This window comes from Oryx dammah, unplaced genomic scaffold (genome assembly GCF_014754425.2).
Source record: "Oryx dammah isolate SB20612 unplaced genomic scaffold, SCBI_Odam_1.1 HiC_scaffold_9, whole genome shotgun sequence".
Taxonomy (NCBI): Eukaryota; Metazoa; Chordata; class Mammalia; order Artiodactyla; family Bovidae; genus Oryx; species Oryx dammah.
This window is the reverse complement of record NW_024070193.1, coordinates 7,767,776-7,786,470: the sequence shown is the minus strand read 5'-3', so window position 1 is coordinate 7,786,470 and position 18,695 is coordinate 7,767,776. Positions and strand designations below refer to the sequence as shown.

General features: G+C 43.4%; 1 protein-coding gene across 1 annotated transcript; it reads right to left on the bottom strand.

Annotated features, from left to right (window-relative positions):
* Positions 1-16,633: 16,633 nt before the first annotated feature.
* FAM240A (family with sequence similarity 240 member A) lies at positions 16,634-18,380 on the bottom strand. The gene is made up of 2 exons (XM_040247272.1): positions 18,232-18,380; positions 16,634-16,736 (listed from the first exon to the last, which is right to left on the bottom strand). Exons 1-2 carry the CDS (start codon positions 18,372-18,374, stop codon positions 16,634-16,636), a joined length of 246 nt encoding a protein of 81 aa, XP_040103206.1. The 5' UTR covers positions 18,375-18,380.
* Positions 18,381-18,695: the final 315 nt, after the last annotated feature.

The following is an 18,695-nucleotide window of genomic DNA, read 5'->3' as shown; positions in this document are numbered from 1 at the left end:
TTTAACTCTTTAAAAAATCCTCGCCGTTTCTTACTCTGGATGGACTCATCCCTGGGAGATTATACATGCATCTCAGATCATGCTGGCCATGCTGGCAGGACCACCCTAGGAGTTGTCACCTTGTGCTTCTGCTCATTATGTCCCCAAACTGCCTGGTCCCCAGCTCTGCTCGGCCTCACACAGACCCTATGGCCTGGGTTCCTGCAGGTGGGCACAGGAGAGAAAAATGGAGGTGGGAGAAGTCTCATTGTGTGGCTGGAGTCTCTTGCAGGCAAGGTGGGCCTTTTCTCATCCTCCATCCTAATTAAATAGTGTACTTAAGTGGTGGTACATTTCTGGAAAATTGCCACAAGTAGAGTCCACTTATGATGTCCCCAGTTTTTAAAAAAGAGTCCACTTCATCTTTTCATGGTTTCTATTGTCTGTGGGTGATACTGGGCATGATATGCCACATTAATGCCAGATGTTGGCACTCGTGACCACGAGGGAGGCATCGCTGTCTGACTGGATGTGTTCAGGGAGTTCGGACATGCAGCAGCACGTTTAGGAGTTCTCAGATGACATGTCCTGCATCTGTTCTGCAAGTGGGAATTGTGTGGTACCCAGAAAGGGGATCACTGTAGTTGACACCCAGTGGTACCCCTGGGGCAAGGGTCACGGGTCTCCAGAGTCTGGGCGATGGATATACAGGTGGCTGTGATCTTTACCTGTGTGACGCAGAACTGATCATTGCTTCCACTGATGTTCATTGCCAAAGGGTCCTTTTCCGTGGGTCATGAACAGAGCGTGTGAATCCTGAGCACTCTGCTGCCACAGAGTTTGTCCCTAAGGGGTTGGGACTGTATCCAGGTTGTTCAGTTGTCAGGCGCCACAATTGATGGCTGTTGGCTACTGGCTGCAAGTTGCGGCAAATATAACAAGGTGTGTTCAGGGGATGTCTTACAGGACAAGCACCAGTCTGCATCTCTGTTCATGGGCAGAGTTTTTTTGTTTCCCCCCTACATGCTTTAGCTCTTTCTTAGGCATCCTCCAGGACAGTGGTATACTGAAGACCCCGCATCACAGGGCCACACTTCCACGCAGGTGGGAGAGTCCATTGATAGCTGGTTTACTCCTTTCTTGGATGTACTGTTTTCACTTAATAATAGGGGCTTGCTGGGCAGGGCCCACTTTATTCCATGGCAGACATGTCAGGGAAGAACAGCACAAGGGGAGCTAGTCTCTCACTGTCCACGAGTGCCCAGTGTCGAGCCAGTAATGGGATAGGCTGAGCCACAACTGTCAGGCAACTGCTAATCAAAACACCAGGTGTCCTCTTTGCTGAGTGTCAGCTTCCTACTGCCCCAGGCTCCAGGCTGCGTAATTCTCAGTCCCCCACACTTGTCATCAGAAAGTCTCTTAGGACAAACTGGCCTGAGCAGGAGGCAGCCTGTGCAGCCTGCGGGTTGCTTTCTTTAAGCACTTCTGCGCCCACAGCTCTTCGGTTGATGTGCAGTGAGCTCCTTCCTCGTCCACCCTTGTCTTCTAAACTTCGCTACTGCTGCCATGTGACTGGGCCGGGGAGCCTGGAGAGCTCCTATTGGGCAGTTGCCCCCATGTCACTGTCCTAACCATGGCCTTTCCCCCACACCATCACCCCTCCCAGTAAGAAGAGGTTCTCATCCTAAAACCTCTCTTTCCTGGCTGTGCGAACTGTCCTTCACAGGGAACAACACAGATTAGTTTCAAGGACATGGTAGGGTCAATGTTGGTGGAAGCCACATCTTTGTACCCTAAAAAGGACAGGCTGGAGTCCCGGCCTTGCCTGGAGAGGAGCCGTCAGAGATCTGATCAGAAAGAGGCAGGGCCATGGCCTCGTGGAGTGTGGCTATTTTCCCTGTTGAGACAGCCTTCTGACTGGAGTTACAGATCCCACATACACTGATGGCTTCTGCCTCGGAAACACAATTTCTCCACTGTATGATGGATAGCAGTTTGAGGATTCTTTTTCTTCTTCTTCTTCTTCCTGATCAATGTGTGGTAGACAGAGAAACTGTCCTCGGAAGATGTCTATTACCTAATCCCTGAAGCTGTGACTGTCACATCACTTTTGTCGACGTGATTAAGTTGAGGACCTTGCTGAAGGAGAGCTGATCCTGGATTTTCTGGGTGGGTCCAGTCTAATCACAAGGGTCCTTAAAAGTTGAAGAGAGAGATGGGAGAGTATCAGGAGATAACAATCATGGAGGAATCACCCAGGAGATGCAGGGTTGGAGCACAAGACTGTAAGAGCCTCTAGAAGCTGGAAAAGGCAAAGAAATGGATTCTGTCCTGGAGCTTCCAGGAGGAACACAGCCCAGGGAGAGCCGTGTCAGACTTCTTACCTACAGAAATGAAAGAGAGTGCATTTGTGTTGTTTTAAAGCCACCAAATTTATGATCATTTGCTCTCATGGCAATAGAAAGCACATACACTGCTTCTATAATTCTCTTCGTTACTGTAACTGTTGAGGTTTCATCCTCCCCACCCTGGGCTAATGCAGAGACTCCCTCCAGCTCCCTCACATCCTGAACGTTCCTGTCCCTCCAGATGGTGGGCAATGTGAGCTCAGGGCAGACTCCACCTCTCCCATCTCTATCTCTTATGCTGACTGGCTCTGAATTGCAGGAATTTCTTCCATCTGATGCGCTTCTGTGTCTCTCTAATCTTGTGTGTCCTATAACTGACCTCTGGGTGGCCCAGATCCCACAGGATTCTCAGGCTCCCAGGAAACTACGATTCTGTTCCCTCCTTGCTTATGACATCTTCAGCTTATAAATTGGCCTGTCATCATATAGGGCCTCCCCAGAGTTGGGGCTTTGGGCCCCAAAATCTCTTCAGTCTTTCACTTTAGGCACTTCTGTTCAATAGACCTGACTCACTCAGGACAAATAGCAAACCACACACCCTCCAGTTCTCTCTCTTAAAAAAAAGGGATGGTGTAGCTTCCTTCACAAACCACAAAAAACAAACACCAGATAAACTGAATAGTTAAAAGATAAAACTTTAAATATATTAGAAGAAGAAATAGGGGAATAAGTCCCCGTATTAGTGTGTGAAAAGCCATTTTAATTAGGGATGAGCATTAACTTCTATTGATGGTGCCTAAAGGTTTTGGGGACCAAATTAAAATATTAATAGTAGACCACCACCTGGTAGATTGTACCAACTATCAGTGTCTTGGCTAGAAAATTCATTCAAGAACTGAAGGGTAAAATGAAGTTTTTGTTCCTGTAAATAGATAATAGGGATAATAGATTTAATTTTGAAGAGTGGAATATCCAAGATAACTTTGAAATTTCAAGAACTGTTGGCTGAGCATAGCTGTGCCGCTGGTATATTAGAGAACATAGGAGAAAAACCCTCTGCTAACTGAGAAAGAGGTGAAATTATAAATTTGGTCTGGAATCACTCTCTATAAAAATGGTGATTTTTTTTATGTGTCTGCTACCTATCAGACATCTTATTTGAGAACCATAAGATCAATCTTTGAAATGTTTATTGACTCCAGGGCCTGTTTTACTCCTTAAATAGACCCTAAAATAAACCCTGCAAGGTATTCTCATCAGTACTCAGCAGAATATTGATGTAGCACTTGGGTGGCAAAGATGCAGCCTAGTAGTCCTGCACTGGAGGCCAAGAAGAAAAAGGTCTGCATGATCACTGTGGTGCTGTGATAGGCAAGGAGGTGACCCAGACACTGCAGGACACCAGCATGCTTGAAGTTGGCTTCACTGAAGGTGTCAGGTAGGTTCCTGACTGGGGAATCCACAGCAGTGCTTCCCAGGGCCAAGGACCCCAAGCATTCCAGGCCACAGTGGAAGGCAGTGACGGAGCCCTTAGTGCATCCAGCGATGATGTGTGTGTTCATTTCAGTGAAAAAAGGAGAGAGTCCCAACCCGATTCTAGATTCTGACTTGGATCAAGGCTTGATGGGAGGGACAAAGTCAGTGCTCCTGATACAAACCACTGTCTTATTCTTTTCCCTTTATCTTGAAAGCCAAAACCACAGTCATGATTTTAGCCTTAACAGTATAGAAATAACCACAGCAAACACAAATGTAAATGTCATTTGCTGAGCTATGCAGGTGCCTGTGTTGGGAGGGCTGATGGAGAGTAAGAACAGAGGAAACCCAGGAAGAGGAAGGTAAGCAGGATGTAGCTGAGAGTCAGTTGCTGGCCTTGATGATCGAGTGTCTCAGTGCTTCACAGAGACTCCTGAGGAGCACAGCTGTGAGAACAGAATAGCACAGAGTGATGCTGTCCAGAGCCATCCTTAGTGGGTCTTGAGAATCCAGGAAGTTCACTTTCTTTGGGAGGCAGTGGTCTTGAGAGTTTGAGAACTGATGATCAGTGTACCTCACACATTGGTGTGTATCTAAAGAGGAGAGAAAAGATGTACTGTGTCTCCAGTTCAGGGACTCCTACTGATACCCAAGGAAAAGAGTCCCCTTTGGGAACTTTGAACATCCTGTTCACCTTGATGCACACTCAGACAATAGCAATGAAATTTACAAGTTTCTGTTGATGCTGTCTAAAACTTTTTTGAACAAAATGAAAATTTCTGTCACTTTTTTCCCTTGTGTAGGGGAGCTATTTTGGTTCCTTCCACAGGGAAACTATTATAGGGTCTTAGATATATAAATATAATATCTTCAGGTTCTCTCCTGGATTACAATGTTTCTCCAACTGTAGGTTGAGTAATTTATTCTCAAGAAATATGATTTTTACTGAGTACTAGATAAGTTTAAGGAATGACTATTGGTTTTGTTAGGTGTGATAGTTTTATCCTAGTTATGTGGGAAAATGTCATATTTTCAGAGAAAATTTCAGAGAAACCTAAGGAGTAAAATGTCAATGTATTTGTAATTTATTTTCAAAAACATTTTCAGAACAGTTATAGGTAAAGCAAACATGGCAAAATGTCAGCAGCTGTTAAATTTTGATCACATATATATGCATATTCATTATACTTTAAATCTGAAAATGCTTATAACATAAAGATCAGAAGAGGAAAGAAAAGAAAGCCTCATCTGGGGAAAATTCTCCTAAGTTACAAAACATAATTAAGTTTAATTTCAGTGGAAAATTGTTAATTCATTCCAGAGCCCCAAATTTAAGCACTAAGTTAAAATAACACGAAATTACTTTAAAGTCAGCACTGAAGACTTCCCTAGAGGTCCAATGGTTAAGACTCTGTGCTTCCAGGGCAGGGGGTACAAGTTCGATCCCTGGTCAGGGAACTAAGATCCCTCATGCCATGTGGTGTGACCAAAGAGGGGGGAGAAAAAAGCACGTACAGTTATTCCAGTTTTTAGTGTTATCTATTGTAATCTTACATACTAAGATTGGCTCATTTTGTTAATTTATTTCATGTTTGTCTACCTACACTGCTTCAGGTTCTTTGTGCCTCTTACATATTATATACCTAAGATTTGTATAAATTATGCACTTGACTATCAGTGTATGTTACTTGAGTCTTTCATCCAAGAATCAATCAGAAAGCACAGGATAGAATTAAAAAGTCTACAAGAATAATGTCAATGAAGCACCAAGATCGCCACCATAGGAAACCAGCAAACCAGGAGTAAATCAATGAGACGTGATACTGATTCTCCCATCCCCTTAGGTCCTCAATGCAGCTCCTTTAAGGAGTAAGATTCTTGGGGCAGAGGCCAGAGATCTTTATTTCCCCCCGAGAAATCAAAGGCCATACACGTCTCTTCAAGTATGCTGGGGAAACTCAGAGAAGGGAAGGACTCAGGGCTCTCTTTCATGGCTCATGGCTCTGTTGGATACAGACACCTGTCTCCATCGTGTCAGGCCCCTGACTAGTACCTTGCGGTTGTCATAAGAGACCTTTGAGTGCTTAACCACCGGCGGCTCGTGTAGCCCTGACAACTGCTGTGTGTGTGTGCGTGCTAAGTTGTTTCAGTTGTGTCAACTTGTTGTGATGCTCTGAACTTTGGTCAGCGAGTCTCCCTTGTCCATGGGATTCTCCAGGCGAGAGTACTGGAGTGGGTTGCCATGCCTTCCTCCAGGGGATCTTTCTGACCCAGGGATCGAACCCATGCCTCTTAAGTCTCTTGCATTGCTGGCAGGGCCTTTACCAGTCGTGCCACCTGGGAAGCCCCTGACAATTGTTGAGATATCTTCAAAATAAGGTTACCATTGTTTGCTCAGACTCACTATGTATATGGACCCTGAGGGCACTTTTCCATCCAATGGGAATCATCCAGTTAGGAAAGGTGATGTGAAAACTTGTCCTTGATTTCAGCTGAAGTGATCAATGCCCCTTGATCACTTCCACCACCTCGGCTCTGGAAGGTGTTCAAGGCAGCCTCAGCTCACGGGCTGGGGTTGTTACAGATGATAGAACCTCCCTAGGTGCACAGAGTCAGACAAGACTGAAGCGATTTAGCAGCAGCAGGCTTCCTCCTTGCAGGAGAAAGTGGAGCCGGTAATCCTAATACACCCTGTGTACCTGGATAAATGCCTTGGGCCAAGAGGAAAGGTCAGCATAGAGGCTTAAGGAGAAAGCCCCTTGGCTTTCTAGAGTACACATCATCAGGGTTGATGGGATTTGTTTGGCTGATGGGTCCTGAACCCTGGGGGATGAGGTTGAATCAATTCTGTCAGAGGGTTTCATCCTGAAACTTGAGGTCTTGTTCAGTCAGCTATATACCTGCTGTATGAGTCCAACAAAATACATTTGGCTGACCTGTCAGTGAGATGTATCAGATCAGGAATCAGTTTTTCTAAACGCTTTGCAGGATTCTTTCCAAAAAACTATACTATCTCTCGTACATGGATTTTACTTCCTTTGGTTTGTTCTCTGCCTCTTTTTACCCTTCCCTCTTCTTGTCCCAAGTCCTCACTAGACTCCAGAGCTATCCTCCAAGGGAGCCTTCTGGGGGTAGAAGGATCTGAATTAGGCCGCTGTCATGAACAAGGAACAGGGACCACCCATCGCTAAAGCCACTCAGGGCTTATATATACAATTATCTTTAATAGGAAGAAAGTACCAGCCAAGAAGCCACAGGGCGCACCCAGAGGTGGGCCCAGGCCTGGCACAACTGGATTGGACCCATGTGAAAAAGTTCTAGGAGCACCACGCCGCTGTACTGCCCTTCATTTTTTAGGCTGAATGGAACCAATTGAACAGTTATGAAATAATGAAATCTTCCTGGTCAGGAAGTACCCTTGTAAAAAGGAGAAGCCTCTGAAGCTTAGCCACTGACATCAGCCTGTTTTATGTGAACTAATTCAGACAAGCTGAGTGAGTTCTCTGCTGAAACGGGGAGGAAATAGGCCCGAGGTGACAGCCGTTCAGCCTCCTCGACCCTACTGTGAGCGGGGTGTTGTTGAGGAGTTTCTCATAGAGCAATGTGCTTGTGTGAACACTCCATTCATTCATCCAACAGGTAAGTTGTATGTCTCATAACCTATTAACGAGTGTTGTTTCAGACCCTAGGGCTGTACTGGATGCCAAGGCAGCCAAGGTTTCCGCTTTCACATTCAACCTCAGAGCCCCCTGAGGTGGGCCCTGGGTCTTCCTGGCCCTAACTTATCTTACCCTTTCCCCACAGCCAGACCATGTAGCTGGAACCTTCCTTTCCCGGTCTTCTCCCACTGTGTCTCTCAAGTTCTCCCAAAGCTGGTCTTCAACCTGGTAGATGCATTATCCTGGTGACCTTTCCACAGATTAGAGAAAAGGAAGCAGTGTCTGCTCATTTCCAAAGAGCAGCATCTAGGACTGTTCAGATCTCTGAGAGGACACAAGCCAAAGGGACAGAATGGCCTAGGAGCTGAGCCTCAGGGCCTGATTCATCCCTTAAGTCTCTTTCTTGACCTCAAACAAACGAATCCTATGTCATACAGGTATTATTTTCAAGCACTATACAGGATTCCATAAACATGTTTTTTTTCTAGAAGAGAATTCCAATGGAACTTTAAAAATGATAAGTCACATCCACATAGGTGAACATGACAAGTTGATTTTATGATCCGTCCTAAAAGAAGCATTTCATTCTACTTGTATTCACACGCATCACAGAAAACTAAACGAAAACATACCAATCAATAAAAATCTCTTCGGAACATGTTCAGCCTGGGAATAGGTTAGAGCCCCACCCAGTCAGCAATGCTGGGATATTTCCAAAGAGAGACATCCCTTTTTAATTCTCAGAGATGTGACAAACTGTTCCACCTGCCAGCACACCCATAAAACCTATCCCCCTAGAAATGGGATCTCCAAGTCCAAGACCTCTTCTTCCCATTCATCACCTCCTTGACTGTGAATTCATCATTCTCTGATGGGTCATAGCCTTATGCTGGAGACCAGCATGGAACTAGCCAAGACTTCTGCCGAGTCTCTATCCCCCATTTAGGAGACCAGGTAGACACTGAAACAGAAGGTCCTAAGATACCCATTTTTACAGATATCTAAAAAGTGTCCTGAGGAGGTAGTGCTCCCAAATATCTGAGCAGTGGCCTGGAAATAGAATTCTTTCTCTCTGTTTCACACTCTATTTAAAAAGTACCACTTCCATCAAGCTTCCTGAGGGACCTACAGCTCACCAACCCAACTCCCTTGCATCCATCCTAAGTGAACCATCGCTCATGGAAAGGGGGCAGCACTTCCCAAAGAAGGTGTCCTTGGGGGGAGTGGGTGGCTCTGACCTTCTCTTATAAATTAGGCAGTATAAAGATGATAATTTTCAATTGTGTTAAAGTTACTGTCACCTTTGAACTAGGGTGTAGTGGTCTCATTCTAAACCTTATGAACTTAAGAACCTTGTGAATTTTGAAGGTAGAACTGGCAGGATTTGTGAGTAGTTTAGATGGAAGGCTTAAGAGAGAAGAGCCAGGGTGACTAGATTTTAATCTGAGTAACAGGGTGACTGGGGCACTATTTATGGAGATAATGCGATTGAGGGTGGTGGAATATGGGAGTGGGAGAGGAGAAACTTTCTGGGAAAATCTTAGAAGAAAGAATACTTTGATCTGGAGCATTTAAATGTGGGAACAGCCTTTAATAGCACTCACGTGAAGCCTATTTATAACCCTAGAAATTACCATTCTTAGAAGTTTAGCAATCTATTCAGTTGCTTTACACCTCCATTTGCACCATCTATTTGCCTACCGTAACTTACGATATGTCAGGCACTGTAGTTTACTTATGAAGAAAGTAATTTTTAATTGTATCATTATAAAGATGAGGAAACTGAAGCTCATAAATAACTAAGGTCATCTAGCTAGAATTATATACAGTAGAATTCTCTTTCTGTACGTTTAATATATTATACAGAAAGTTAGCCCGACACAAATGATCAGGTGCTTTGTGGCTTCAGAACAAACAGCACCAGCTCCCTGGGCCCTGTGGAATACATGCTGCCCTGTCTGGTAACTTCTGATCACTAATTCCTTTATCCAGTGTATGCATAGTACTTACTTGCTGAGCCAAGAGAATCTACAAGAGATGTCTTTGAAAAACCCTTGGAATCCTGTTGGAGTATATTTATGGTGACCACATTTCTTCACCAAAAATGGTGACACAGGAGCAGATATTGGCAACACATTTTAAATCGGGACTGCTCTGGAGAACCCGCGGTATTTAGGCTGCCCTTGAGATAGAACTGGGAGAGGTTTGTTTGCAGAATTTAGTCCATGAGTTGAGTGGACTCTGGGTATTCTCCCAGTAAGCAACCTAGCACCAAACTTCTGAGACTGACTCTTTCCCTTATAGAAGTATAACTTGGCATTCTAGACCACTGGGCCTTAGGTCCCAGCAGACTTCACGGCTGATGTGGGAGGCCAGGTCTCTGCAGAACAGCCCCACTCCCTGATCCAGACTCTGAAATCTCCTTTAAATATATATATATTTATATATATATTTGACTGCACTGGGTTTTCGCTGCTGGGCTTGGGCTTTCTCTAGTTCTGGTGAATGGCAGCTACTCTTTGTTGTGGTGCTCAGGCTTCTTGCGGTGGCTTCCCTTGTTGCAGAACACGGGGCTCTAGAACAGGCCCAGTAGTTGTGGCACAAAGGATTAGTTGTTCCATGACATGTGGGATCCTCCCAGACTGGGGATAGAAACTGTGTCCCCTGTGTTGGCAGGTGGATTCTTAACCACTGGACCACCAGGGAACTCCTGAAATCTCCTTAAATCTTTAATCCATATTGTTTGTAACTTTGTGAATAAGGGAAATGTGTAGGCAGCTTTGAAAAGGGAATTTATTATACGGATGCGTCAGTACCTCATGGAGCCCAAGTTGGGTAAGCAGTCAGACCCTGGGAAGGATGAGAACTGGGAATGGAAGGCCGCCGAGAACCCTGGAGGACACTTTTCTCACCCCTATGTTTTTCTCCAGGCATCTGCTTCCCTCTTATTTCCGAGCAGCTAGACTTCTCCGCTTTACAGTCTGAGGCCATGGTGGCCCCTGGAGCTCTCAGATTTCCATGGTATTCATTCAGATGCTCAGAAGGAAATGGATTCTTCCCTGATCTACCCCACCTCACCCTGGGGAAATGTCTGCTGGGTCTGCAGCATGCTCTTTTCTGAACCCAAGTCAGGACAGAGCTCTGCGGTATAAGCCTGGCTGCTGTGGGAACCACAGATTTGGAAAGGAAAGCCAGAAAGGAACTTCTCTGAGTTTAGCTCTGAGCAGATGCTGCTCAGGACAGCTAAGGGTGGGAATGTAACCACAGATCTGTTGAGGTCCTGTGGGTGTTTGCCATTTGGTCATGGTCCCCTTGGATCTATGGGGACAAATTATTTTCTGCTTATTACACGTTCCACTTTTTATGTGAGGAAACTGCTCCTTCCCCATTCCATGCAAGCCTGGTGGGATACAGTACTTGTTCCTTCGTGACTAGCTTATTCCACTTAGCCCAGTGTCCTCAGGGTTTATCCATGTTGTACCATGTGTCAGACCTTCCTTCCTATTTAAAGCTCCACAGTGTTCCATTATATGGCTATGCCATATTTTGCTTATCCAGTCGCTCCTTGATGGATACTTGGGTTGCTTCTACATTTTCGCTACTCTGGATAATGCTGCTAGGGACATAAGTGTATAAACACCACCTTAAGATCCTGCTTTCTATTCTTTTGAGTATATATGCAGTAGAATTGCTGGCCCACGTGATAATTCTTCATTTAATTTTTTGAGGAACTGATACACTGTTTTTCACAATTGTACTATTTTTACATTCCCACTAACAGAGAGGATTTCAATTTCTCCACATCCTCCCCAATACTAATTTTCGGTTTTCTGGATAGGTGTGAGGGTGGGTGTGAGGTGGTATCTTATTATAATTTTGATTTGCGTCTCCCTAATGATTTAAGGATGTTGAGCATATTTTCATGAGCTCATTGGCCACTTGCATATTTTCTTCAGAGATTTCTGTTGAATTTCCACTTAAATATAGGTACTCAACTACATTACCCATTTTTGAATTAGGTAGTTTGTGTTTTGTTGTTGAGTTCTAGTTGTTCATATGTTCTGGCTGTGAAACCCTTGTCAGATATATGATTTGTATATATTTTCACCCATTCCACGGGTTGCCTTTTCACTCTATTGATTGTGTCCTTTTATGTACAGAAGTTTTTAATGTTGATGTAGCCCAACTGATCTATTTTTTCTTTTGTCATCATATCCAAGTCAAATTAAGAAATTATTGTCAAATTCAATGTCATAAAATTACCCCTATGTTTTCTTCTAAGAGTTTTATAGTTTTAGCCCTTATATTTAGGTCTTTGATCCATTCTGAGTTTATTTTTATAAATGGTATAATAAGTGTCCAACTTCATTCTTTTCCATGTCAATATTCAGTTTTCCCAGTACCATTTGCTGAAATGATTATCCTTTCCCTATTGAATGGTTTTGCCACCCTTGTTGAAAATCATCCGACCACATATGCAAGAGTTTATTTTTTGGCTCTCTATGTTAATTCATTGGCCTATGTGTCTGTCTTTATGCCAGTACCACATTGTTTTGATTACTTTAGCTTTGTAGAAAGTTTTGAAATCAGCAACTATGAGACCTCCAACTTTCTTCTTTTTCAGGATTGTTTTTGGTTATTTGGAGTTCATTGAATTTTGAATTTTATGGCAGATTTTTTCTATTACTGTAAAAATCACCGTTGAGATTTTGATGAGATTGCATTGAATCTATAGATTGCTTTGGATAATACTGACATCTTAACTATATTAATTTTTCCAGTGCATAAACATGAGATGTCTTTTCATTTATTTGTATCTTTTAAATTTCTTTCAACAATATTTTGTACTTTTAAGTGTACAAAACTTTTTGCCTCTTTAGTTAATTTAATTCCTAAGTATATTATTCTTTTTGATGCTATTACAAGTAGAATTGTTTTCATAACCTTTTTCACATAGTTCATTTTTGGTGTATTAGAAATATAAGTGATTTTTGAGTATATTTTATATTCTTCAGCTTTTCTGAATTCACTTATTATTAGTTCTGACAGTTTATTTTGTATTTGTGTGTAATCTTTAGTGTTATCTTGATATAAGATCATGTCATATAAGAACAAAGATAAACCTTTTATTTTCTTTTTCTTGGCTAGTTGCTCCCACTAGATGTCTAGTAGTATGTTAAATAAAAGTGGTGAAAGTGGGCATCCTCTCCTCTTGGGACTCCAGTGACACAAATTTTATATCTTTTGCTGTTGTCCCATAGGTCCTGAGACTCTGCTACTTTTTTTTTTTTTTTTTTTTGAGAAAACTATATTCAGGACTTTCCTGGTAATCCAGTGGTTAAGGCAGGGGGAGTGGGTTCAATCCCTGGTTGAGGGTTCAATCCCATGTGGCACTGCCAAAAATAATAATAATAATAATAAAACTGTTTTCTCTTTCTTATTCAAATTAAATAATTTTATCAACTATCTGAAACTTCACTGATCCTTTTCTCTATATTTTCCTTTCTACCCTTGAGCTCATCCAGTGTTATTTTTGTTGTTTGTTTGTTTGCCTTGGTTGTGAAAGCTTTCATTTCTAAAAGTTCCATTTGGTTCTTCTACATATCTATTGTTCCTTTGCTGATAGTTTTTTTACTTTTTCCATTTGCCTAAAGAGTTCTTGTAATTGCTTGTTAAAGTGTTTATGTAACTGTTTTAAAATCCTTGTCAGATAATTTCAACCTCTATGTCATCTCAGTACTAAGTGTCTGTTGATGATCTTTTCCCATTTGAGTTGAGATTGTCTTGGCTCTTGGTATGAGTAATTTTGGACTGTATCCTGGACATTTTGAGTACAAGGTTAGGAGACTCTGTTTTTCATACAACTATTTTAATAGGCAGTCAATCTATTTATGTTAAGAATGCGTGTCCTGGCCCACTTTTGTGGGCTGTGTTTTAAATATCAATTACTTTTCAAAGCCGTTGCAGTGCTTTTGTGGTCTGTTGCTTGTGTGCTACCCAGAGGTCAGTTTGAAACCTATGCCATTCCATGCTGTAGTTCAGTTATCAAAGTTTTTGCTGTTTGATCCTGATCAGTTTGAGAAATGTGCTGTGTCCAGGACTTCATACACAGATTGAAAGCATCCCATTCTGCTGTGGACTGCAGTGTCCTCCCTATCCCCGAAATCCTACACCTTCCCAAATTCATATCCTGAAGCCCTAACCCTTCATAAAGTCAGGTATTTAGAAATGAGGCCTTTGGGGGGTTATTAGGTTTAGATAAGGTCATGCAGGTGGGGCCCCCATGGTGGGATTAGTGTCCTTGTAACAAAAGACACTGGGCTTTCCTGGTAGCTCAGTTATAAAGAACCTGCCTGCCAATGCAGGAGACACAGGTTCGATCCCTGGGTCGGGAAGATCTCCTGGAGAAGGAAATGGCAACCCACTCCAGTATTCTTGCCTGGGAAATCCCATGGACAGATGAACCTGGCAGGCCACAGTCCATGGAGTCACAAAGAGTCGGACATGACTCAGCTACTAAACAACAAGAAGAGACACCTGAGAGCTTGTTCTCTCCCTCCCTCTCTCACCCCCTCTCTCTCCCTTTCTCTCTCCTTATGCCATGTGAGGACATGGTGAGAAGTGGCCATCTATAAGAGAGCAAAGAGCTGTCATCAGAAACTGACCATGCTGCCACTTTGATCTTGGACTTCCAGCCTCTAGTACTATGAGAAAAGGCACTCATACTTCTCTCCCCATCTCTTTCCCCCCAGTCACTGCTGCCAGGGCACTGAGGACTTTGTGTGGTCCTTCTTGCCTCTCGAGAGGCATCTGCAGAAGCTCTTGGCTTTCCTTCCCAGCTTTGTCCTGCCATCTTTCTGTGCAAAGTAATCCTCCTGAACCATGTCCATTGTGGCACTCCCCTGGCCAACACCCTTCAGTGGCACCTTTCAATGGCTAGCCCTTGGGAAAAGCTCAGATGCTCAGCCAGCAAGGCCCTGAATGCTGATTTCTTCAGATTCAGCTCTTGCTACATTTTCTCCTCACTCCCATTCTAGCTTAGCTAAATGTATTCCCTCAAGACACCCAGGACCTGAGTCCTGAATTTCGCCTTCACTGGATCATGCTCAGCTGGGCTTAACTAGCCTGTTCTTAAGAAGCCTTCTTTTAGCCAGAATGGGTCCCCATATCAGGTGGGCACCTTTGCTGCTGTGGCTCCCAGTGTTATTTAGTTTTTCACACTTATTACCTTGGCTTTTCTGCTATCTTCTTCCCTAGACTTGTAGCCTCCAGAGCCATCACTTCTGGTTTTTTTTTCTGCTGTATTTATAGCATAGTGCTCGGCATGTGATGAGTCAGAAAATCCACAACAAATTTTCACCTGCATTTTCTGCCTCACTTGATTGCATTTACATTCCAGCAGCAGCACTTTGCAGTCCATGATGGTAGGCCTTTGCTTCTAAGAGCCTCTCAGACAGAGCCTGCAAGTTCTATCTTGTCTTCTCCTTCTTTCTACCTTCTATTTCCCTCTTAGGGGCTTCCCTGGTGGCTCAGACAATAAAGAATGTACCTGCAAGGCAGTAGACCCAGGTTGAATCCCTGGGTCAGGAAGATCCCCTGGAGAAGGGAATGGTACCCACTCCAGTATTCTTGCTTGGAGAATTCCATGTACAGAGGAGCCTGGTGGGCTATAGTCCATGGAGTTACAAAGAGACACGACTAAGTGACTAACACTTTCACTTTCCCTCTTATATCCAGCAAAAATTCCTCTTTCATCAGAATGCTCTCAGTGATCCGAACTGAGATTCGTGGTTTATTCATTGCATTGAATCCCAAGTTGAATGAGAGACCATAACAGGGAGAAGGGCTCTGAGCCCTGTTTCCTGGATTATATAAGTGAATCTGAGGAAGTGCTCCCCTAACTCTTCTTGCTTCCCAGTGAGATGGTGATTCCCATCTGGGCCCTCTGGGGATGTTAATGGAAGCACTTTGTGGTATATCAGGGCACTTAGAGGACTGGAACACCTCACTTTCTCTGTTCCGAATTGCCCTGCTTTGTTCTCTGTGTCTCCTGGTGGCACTGCTGCTTGAATATGTAAGACTTTGCAGGTGCTAGCTACCTATAACCATCAAGTACTTTACAACATACATCTATTTCTCTGCTCCTTTGCCCTGTTTGGGAAGTGCACCAGGCCTAGTTATAATTTTCACTTTAAGAAGCAGCAACCCTGTAAGGAGATCTGAGAGATAGCTGGGCAGTGACAATGATATTTCAAAGTCCCGAATCTATGTGACACTTTGCTGGAGTGGCAAGATACACCTTAGCTGCCAGCATGTGGAGATTTAAAGCAAGAAAATGAAGAGTACATGGGACTTCCCTAGTGGTCCAGTGATTAAGACTTCTCGCTTGTCAGGGGCGTGGGTTTGATCCTAGTCAGGAGAACTAAGATCCTACATGCCTTAATGGCCAAAACAAGGAGCACACATGCCAGCAATGGCATGGCAACCAAGTTGTATTAAAATTATCCTAATCTTATTGAGTGGTTCTATGTGAACGTGTTTTTGAATAAGCCAATTAAATTCATGTGAAGAAAACATAGTATTAGATCAATTAATTTATGAACCTTATACTAATGACTATTTACAACATTTTTATTGCTGCAGATTGGTGCATTTCTCTTATTAAAAGAAAACAAGAGAAAGGATTACATGATCTGCTTTCTTAGGAGAAATGTAGAGCAACAGTACTGTGCAAATGTTTAAAGTCTTGGGTTGGCCAAAAGTTCATTTGAGTTTTTCCATAAGATGTTATCAAAACGCCTGAGTGAACTTTTTGGTCAAGCCAGTATGACTGTAAAAATCATCACCCACCCCCCACCTTGTGTGCTTAGAATTTCAATATTGGGATTCCAAAATTAGAAGATAATAATATGGAAATGAAGTAAGCTACATAGAGCTTTGACGTTAGATAATTCCATCTTTAGAGGTACTGGGAATAATATTCTGGCTCCCATGAAGAGAGGACTATCTTGGCTAAGAATTCCCACTCAGCACTGGAGAAGGAGCCACAGGTAAATCCCTCACAGGTGGGGGAAACAATAGTATCGGATATGTATGGTGTAGCAAAGGGGCTAAGGGATTTGCACTGGCTTGTCCTGGCAGAATAACCTCAGTGCTTTGTATCCTCTTGTGTCAATGCAGCTCTTGGCCAACGTTAGCCTGCTTTTCTGTCTCATCTGGATTGTTGCGTAGTCTCAGCTTTGTTTCCACTTTCTGCTTCCATTCTTCCCTGAGCCTGAAAATAGAAACAAAATATACAAATGGAGGGTTCCTCTCCATGACTTTTGGTTCAGGGAAGCTCCTTTCCCTTTTATTCTGAAGGTGTTTTAAGTATGCTTGTGTGTGATTTTGTGTGTTTGGGCTTTAAAAGGTATGCAGAGGACTTGCAAATTTAAATATATACATATTTGACATCTCATTTCTATTTGAGCCCTGGTGGCTCAGATGATAAAGCATCTGCCTACAATGTGGGAGACCCGGGTTCAATCCCTGGGTTGGGAAGATAGCCTGGAGAAGGAAATGGCAACCCACTCCAGTACTCTTGCCTGGAAAATCCCATGGACAGAGGAGTCTGGTAGGCTACAGTCCATGGGGTTGCAAAGAGTCGGACATGACTGAACGACTTCACTTTCTTTCTTTCTATTTGAGTACTATTTTAGTCTTAATTTCTAAAATTTCCTTTGAAAGTGCAGTATCTTTAAAGTTTAAGAGGGGGGGAAAGCCCTGCCAATCTAGAATTGTTTACCCAGCAAAGCTATCTTTCAAAAACCAGAGGTGAGATAAAATTGTATTCATATGATTGCAAGGTTCTTACCCTCTACAGGAAATGATGTATCACTTGAAGGTAGACTGTGATAAGTATATAAATCCTAAAGCAACCACTAGAATAACACACAGAGATATAGCTTAAAAACCAATAGAGAAGATAAAATGGCTAGCATACACATGCCCCACAGCCCCTGGCTACTCACTAGCTGTGGTCTTGGTGAACAGACAGCAACTGAACTATTCCCTCTGAGGGAACAGACAAGCTGGCCTGTCCTTTCCTGTGGCCTGTAGGTGACTCTCTGCAGTCATCGAGAGGCTGTACGTGTGAGGGTGGTGAAGGGCCATTGTTTCCAGAGACAGCAACCCAGGTCTGCTCGTATGAGTCACTGCTCTCCACTCGACTTCTTTGGCTAGAACAGGGTTGCATACCAGAGGGCCAAGAGCCTCCCAGAACCACGCAGGATATCCTGTGTCATTATCCAAATGAGCACTGACCATTAGCTGATCATTGTCTCCTTTGTTTGATTGTTCTTCATGGATACGTCTGTTGACATGCTCCACAAATTTAGTGTAACCCTCACACACTAGAAATGCTGACAGAGAGGAGAGATTTTTCTGGTTATAAAGATGAGAGCTGTGTACACTTGTTAACTTGGAAGAATTTCTTAAATTACTGCCCATCACCATAAATGGTGGCAGGACTACATGCAAAAATTAAAATAATTGCATCCTCTAGGATTGGCATTTTTCTGGGGAAATAAATTTTGCTTTCAAAAAATACAGAAGCAAAGGTCATTATGATGTGTCCATGTAGGTTCATGAATTGTAACAGAGTACCCTCTGGTGGGGCGTGTTGCTGGTGGGAGAGGCTGTGTGGTGGAGTTTGGCTGTGAACCTAAAACCACCCTAAAAATCAGTTTATTTTTAAAAATTAATAATAAAAAAGTAGATAAGGCACGTACTTTCTCAGTGCACTTCTTCCCAGGCGATGTTCTTCTGATTCTCGATAGTAAGTCTGTTTGCCAATTTCCCTTTCCCAGAAGCGTTTGAGCTCGTGACAGGTGTTCCGGCAGAAGACCTCCCGGCGGACGTACTGATTGTTCATCCCCTGAAAAAGAAAATATCAGCTGAACCCCCACAGAACATGCTCCCTTGTGCTCTGGAAGGTACAGATCCTGCTGTTTAACTCCTGAGGGAGACCCCAGTCAGGCACAAAACCTCGTGATAGGGACACACTGGTTTATTGATGAGATCCAGGGATGTGACTGCAGAAGCTCCCCGCTGAAGCATGTCACAAGTGAAGTGAAAGTTGCTCAGTCTGACTCTTTGCGACCCCATAGACTATATATAGTCCATGGAATTATCCAGGCCAGAATACTGGAGTGCATAGCCTTTCCCTTCTCCAGGGGATCTTCCCAACCCAGGG

Excerpts from the sequence above, each read along its gene's own strand:
- FAM240A (XM_040247272.1), bottom strand. The coding sequence starts at position 18,374 with ATGAACAATCAGTACGTCCGCCGGGAGGTCTTCTGCCGGAACACCTGT. Across the intron at positions 16,737-18,231 it reads GGAAGAAGTGCACTGAGAAA|GCTCAGGGAAGAATGGAAGC; the intron begins GTACGTGCCTTA and ends TTCTATTTTCAG.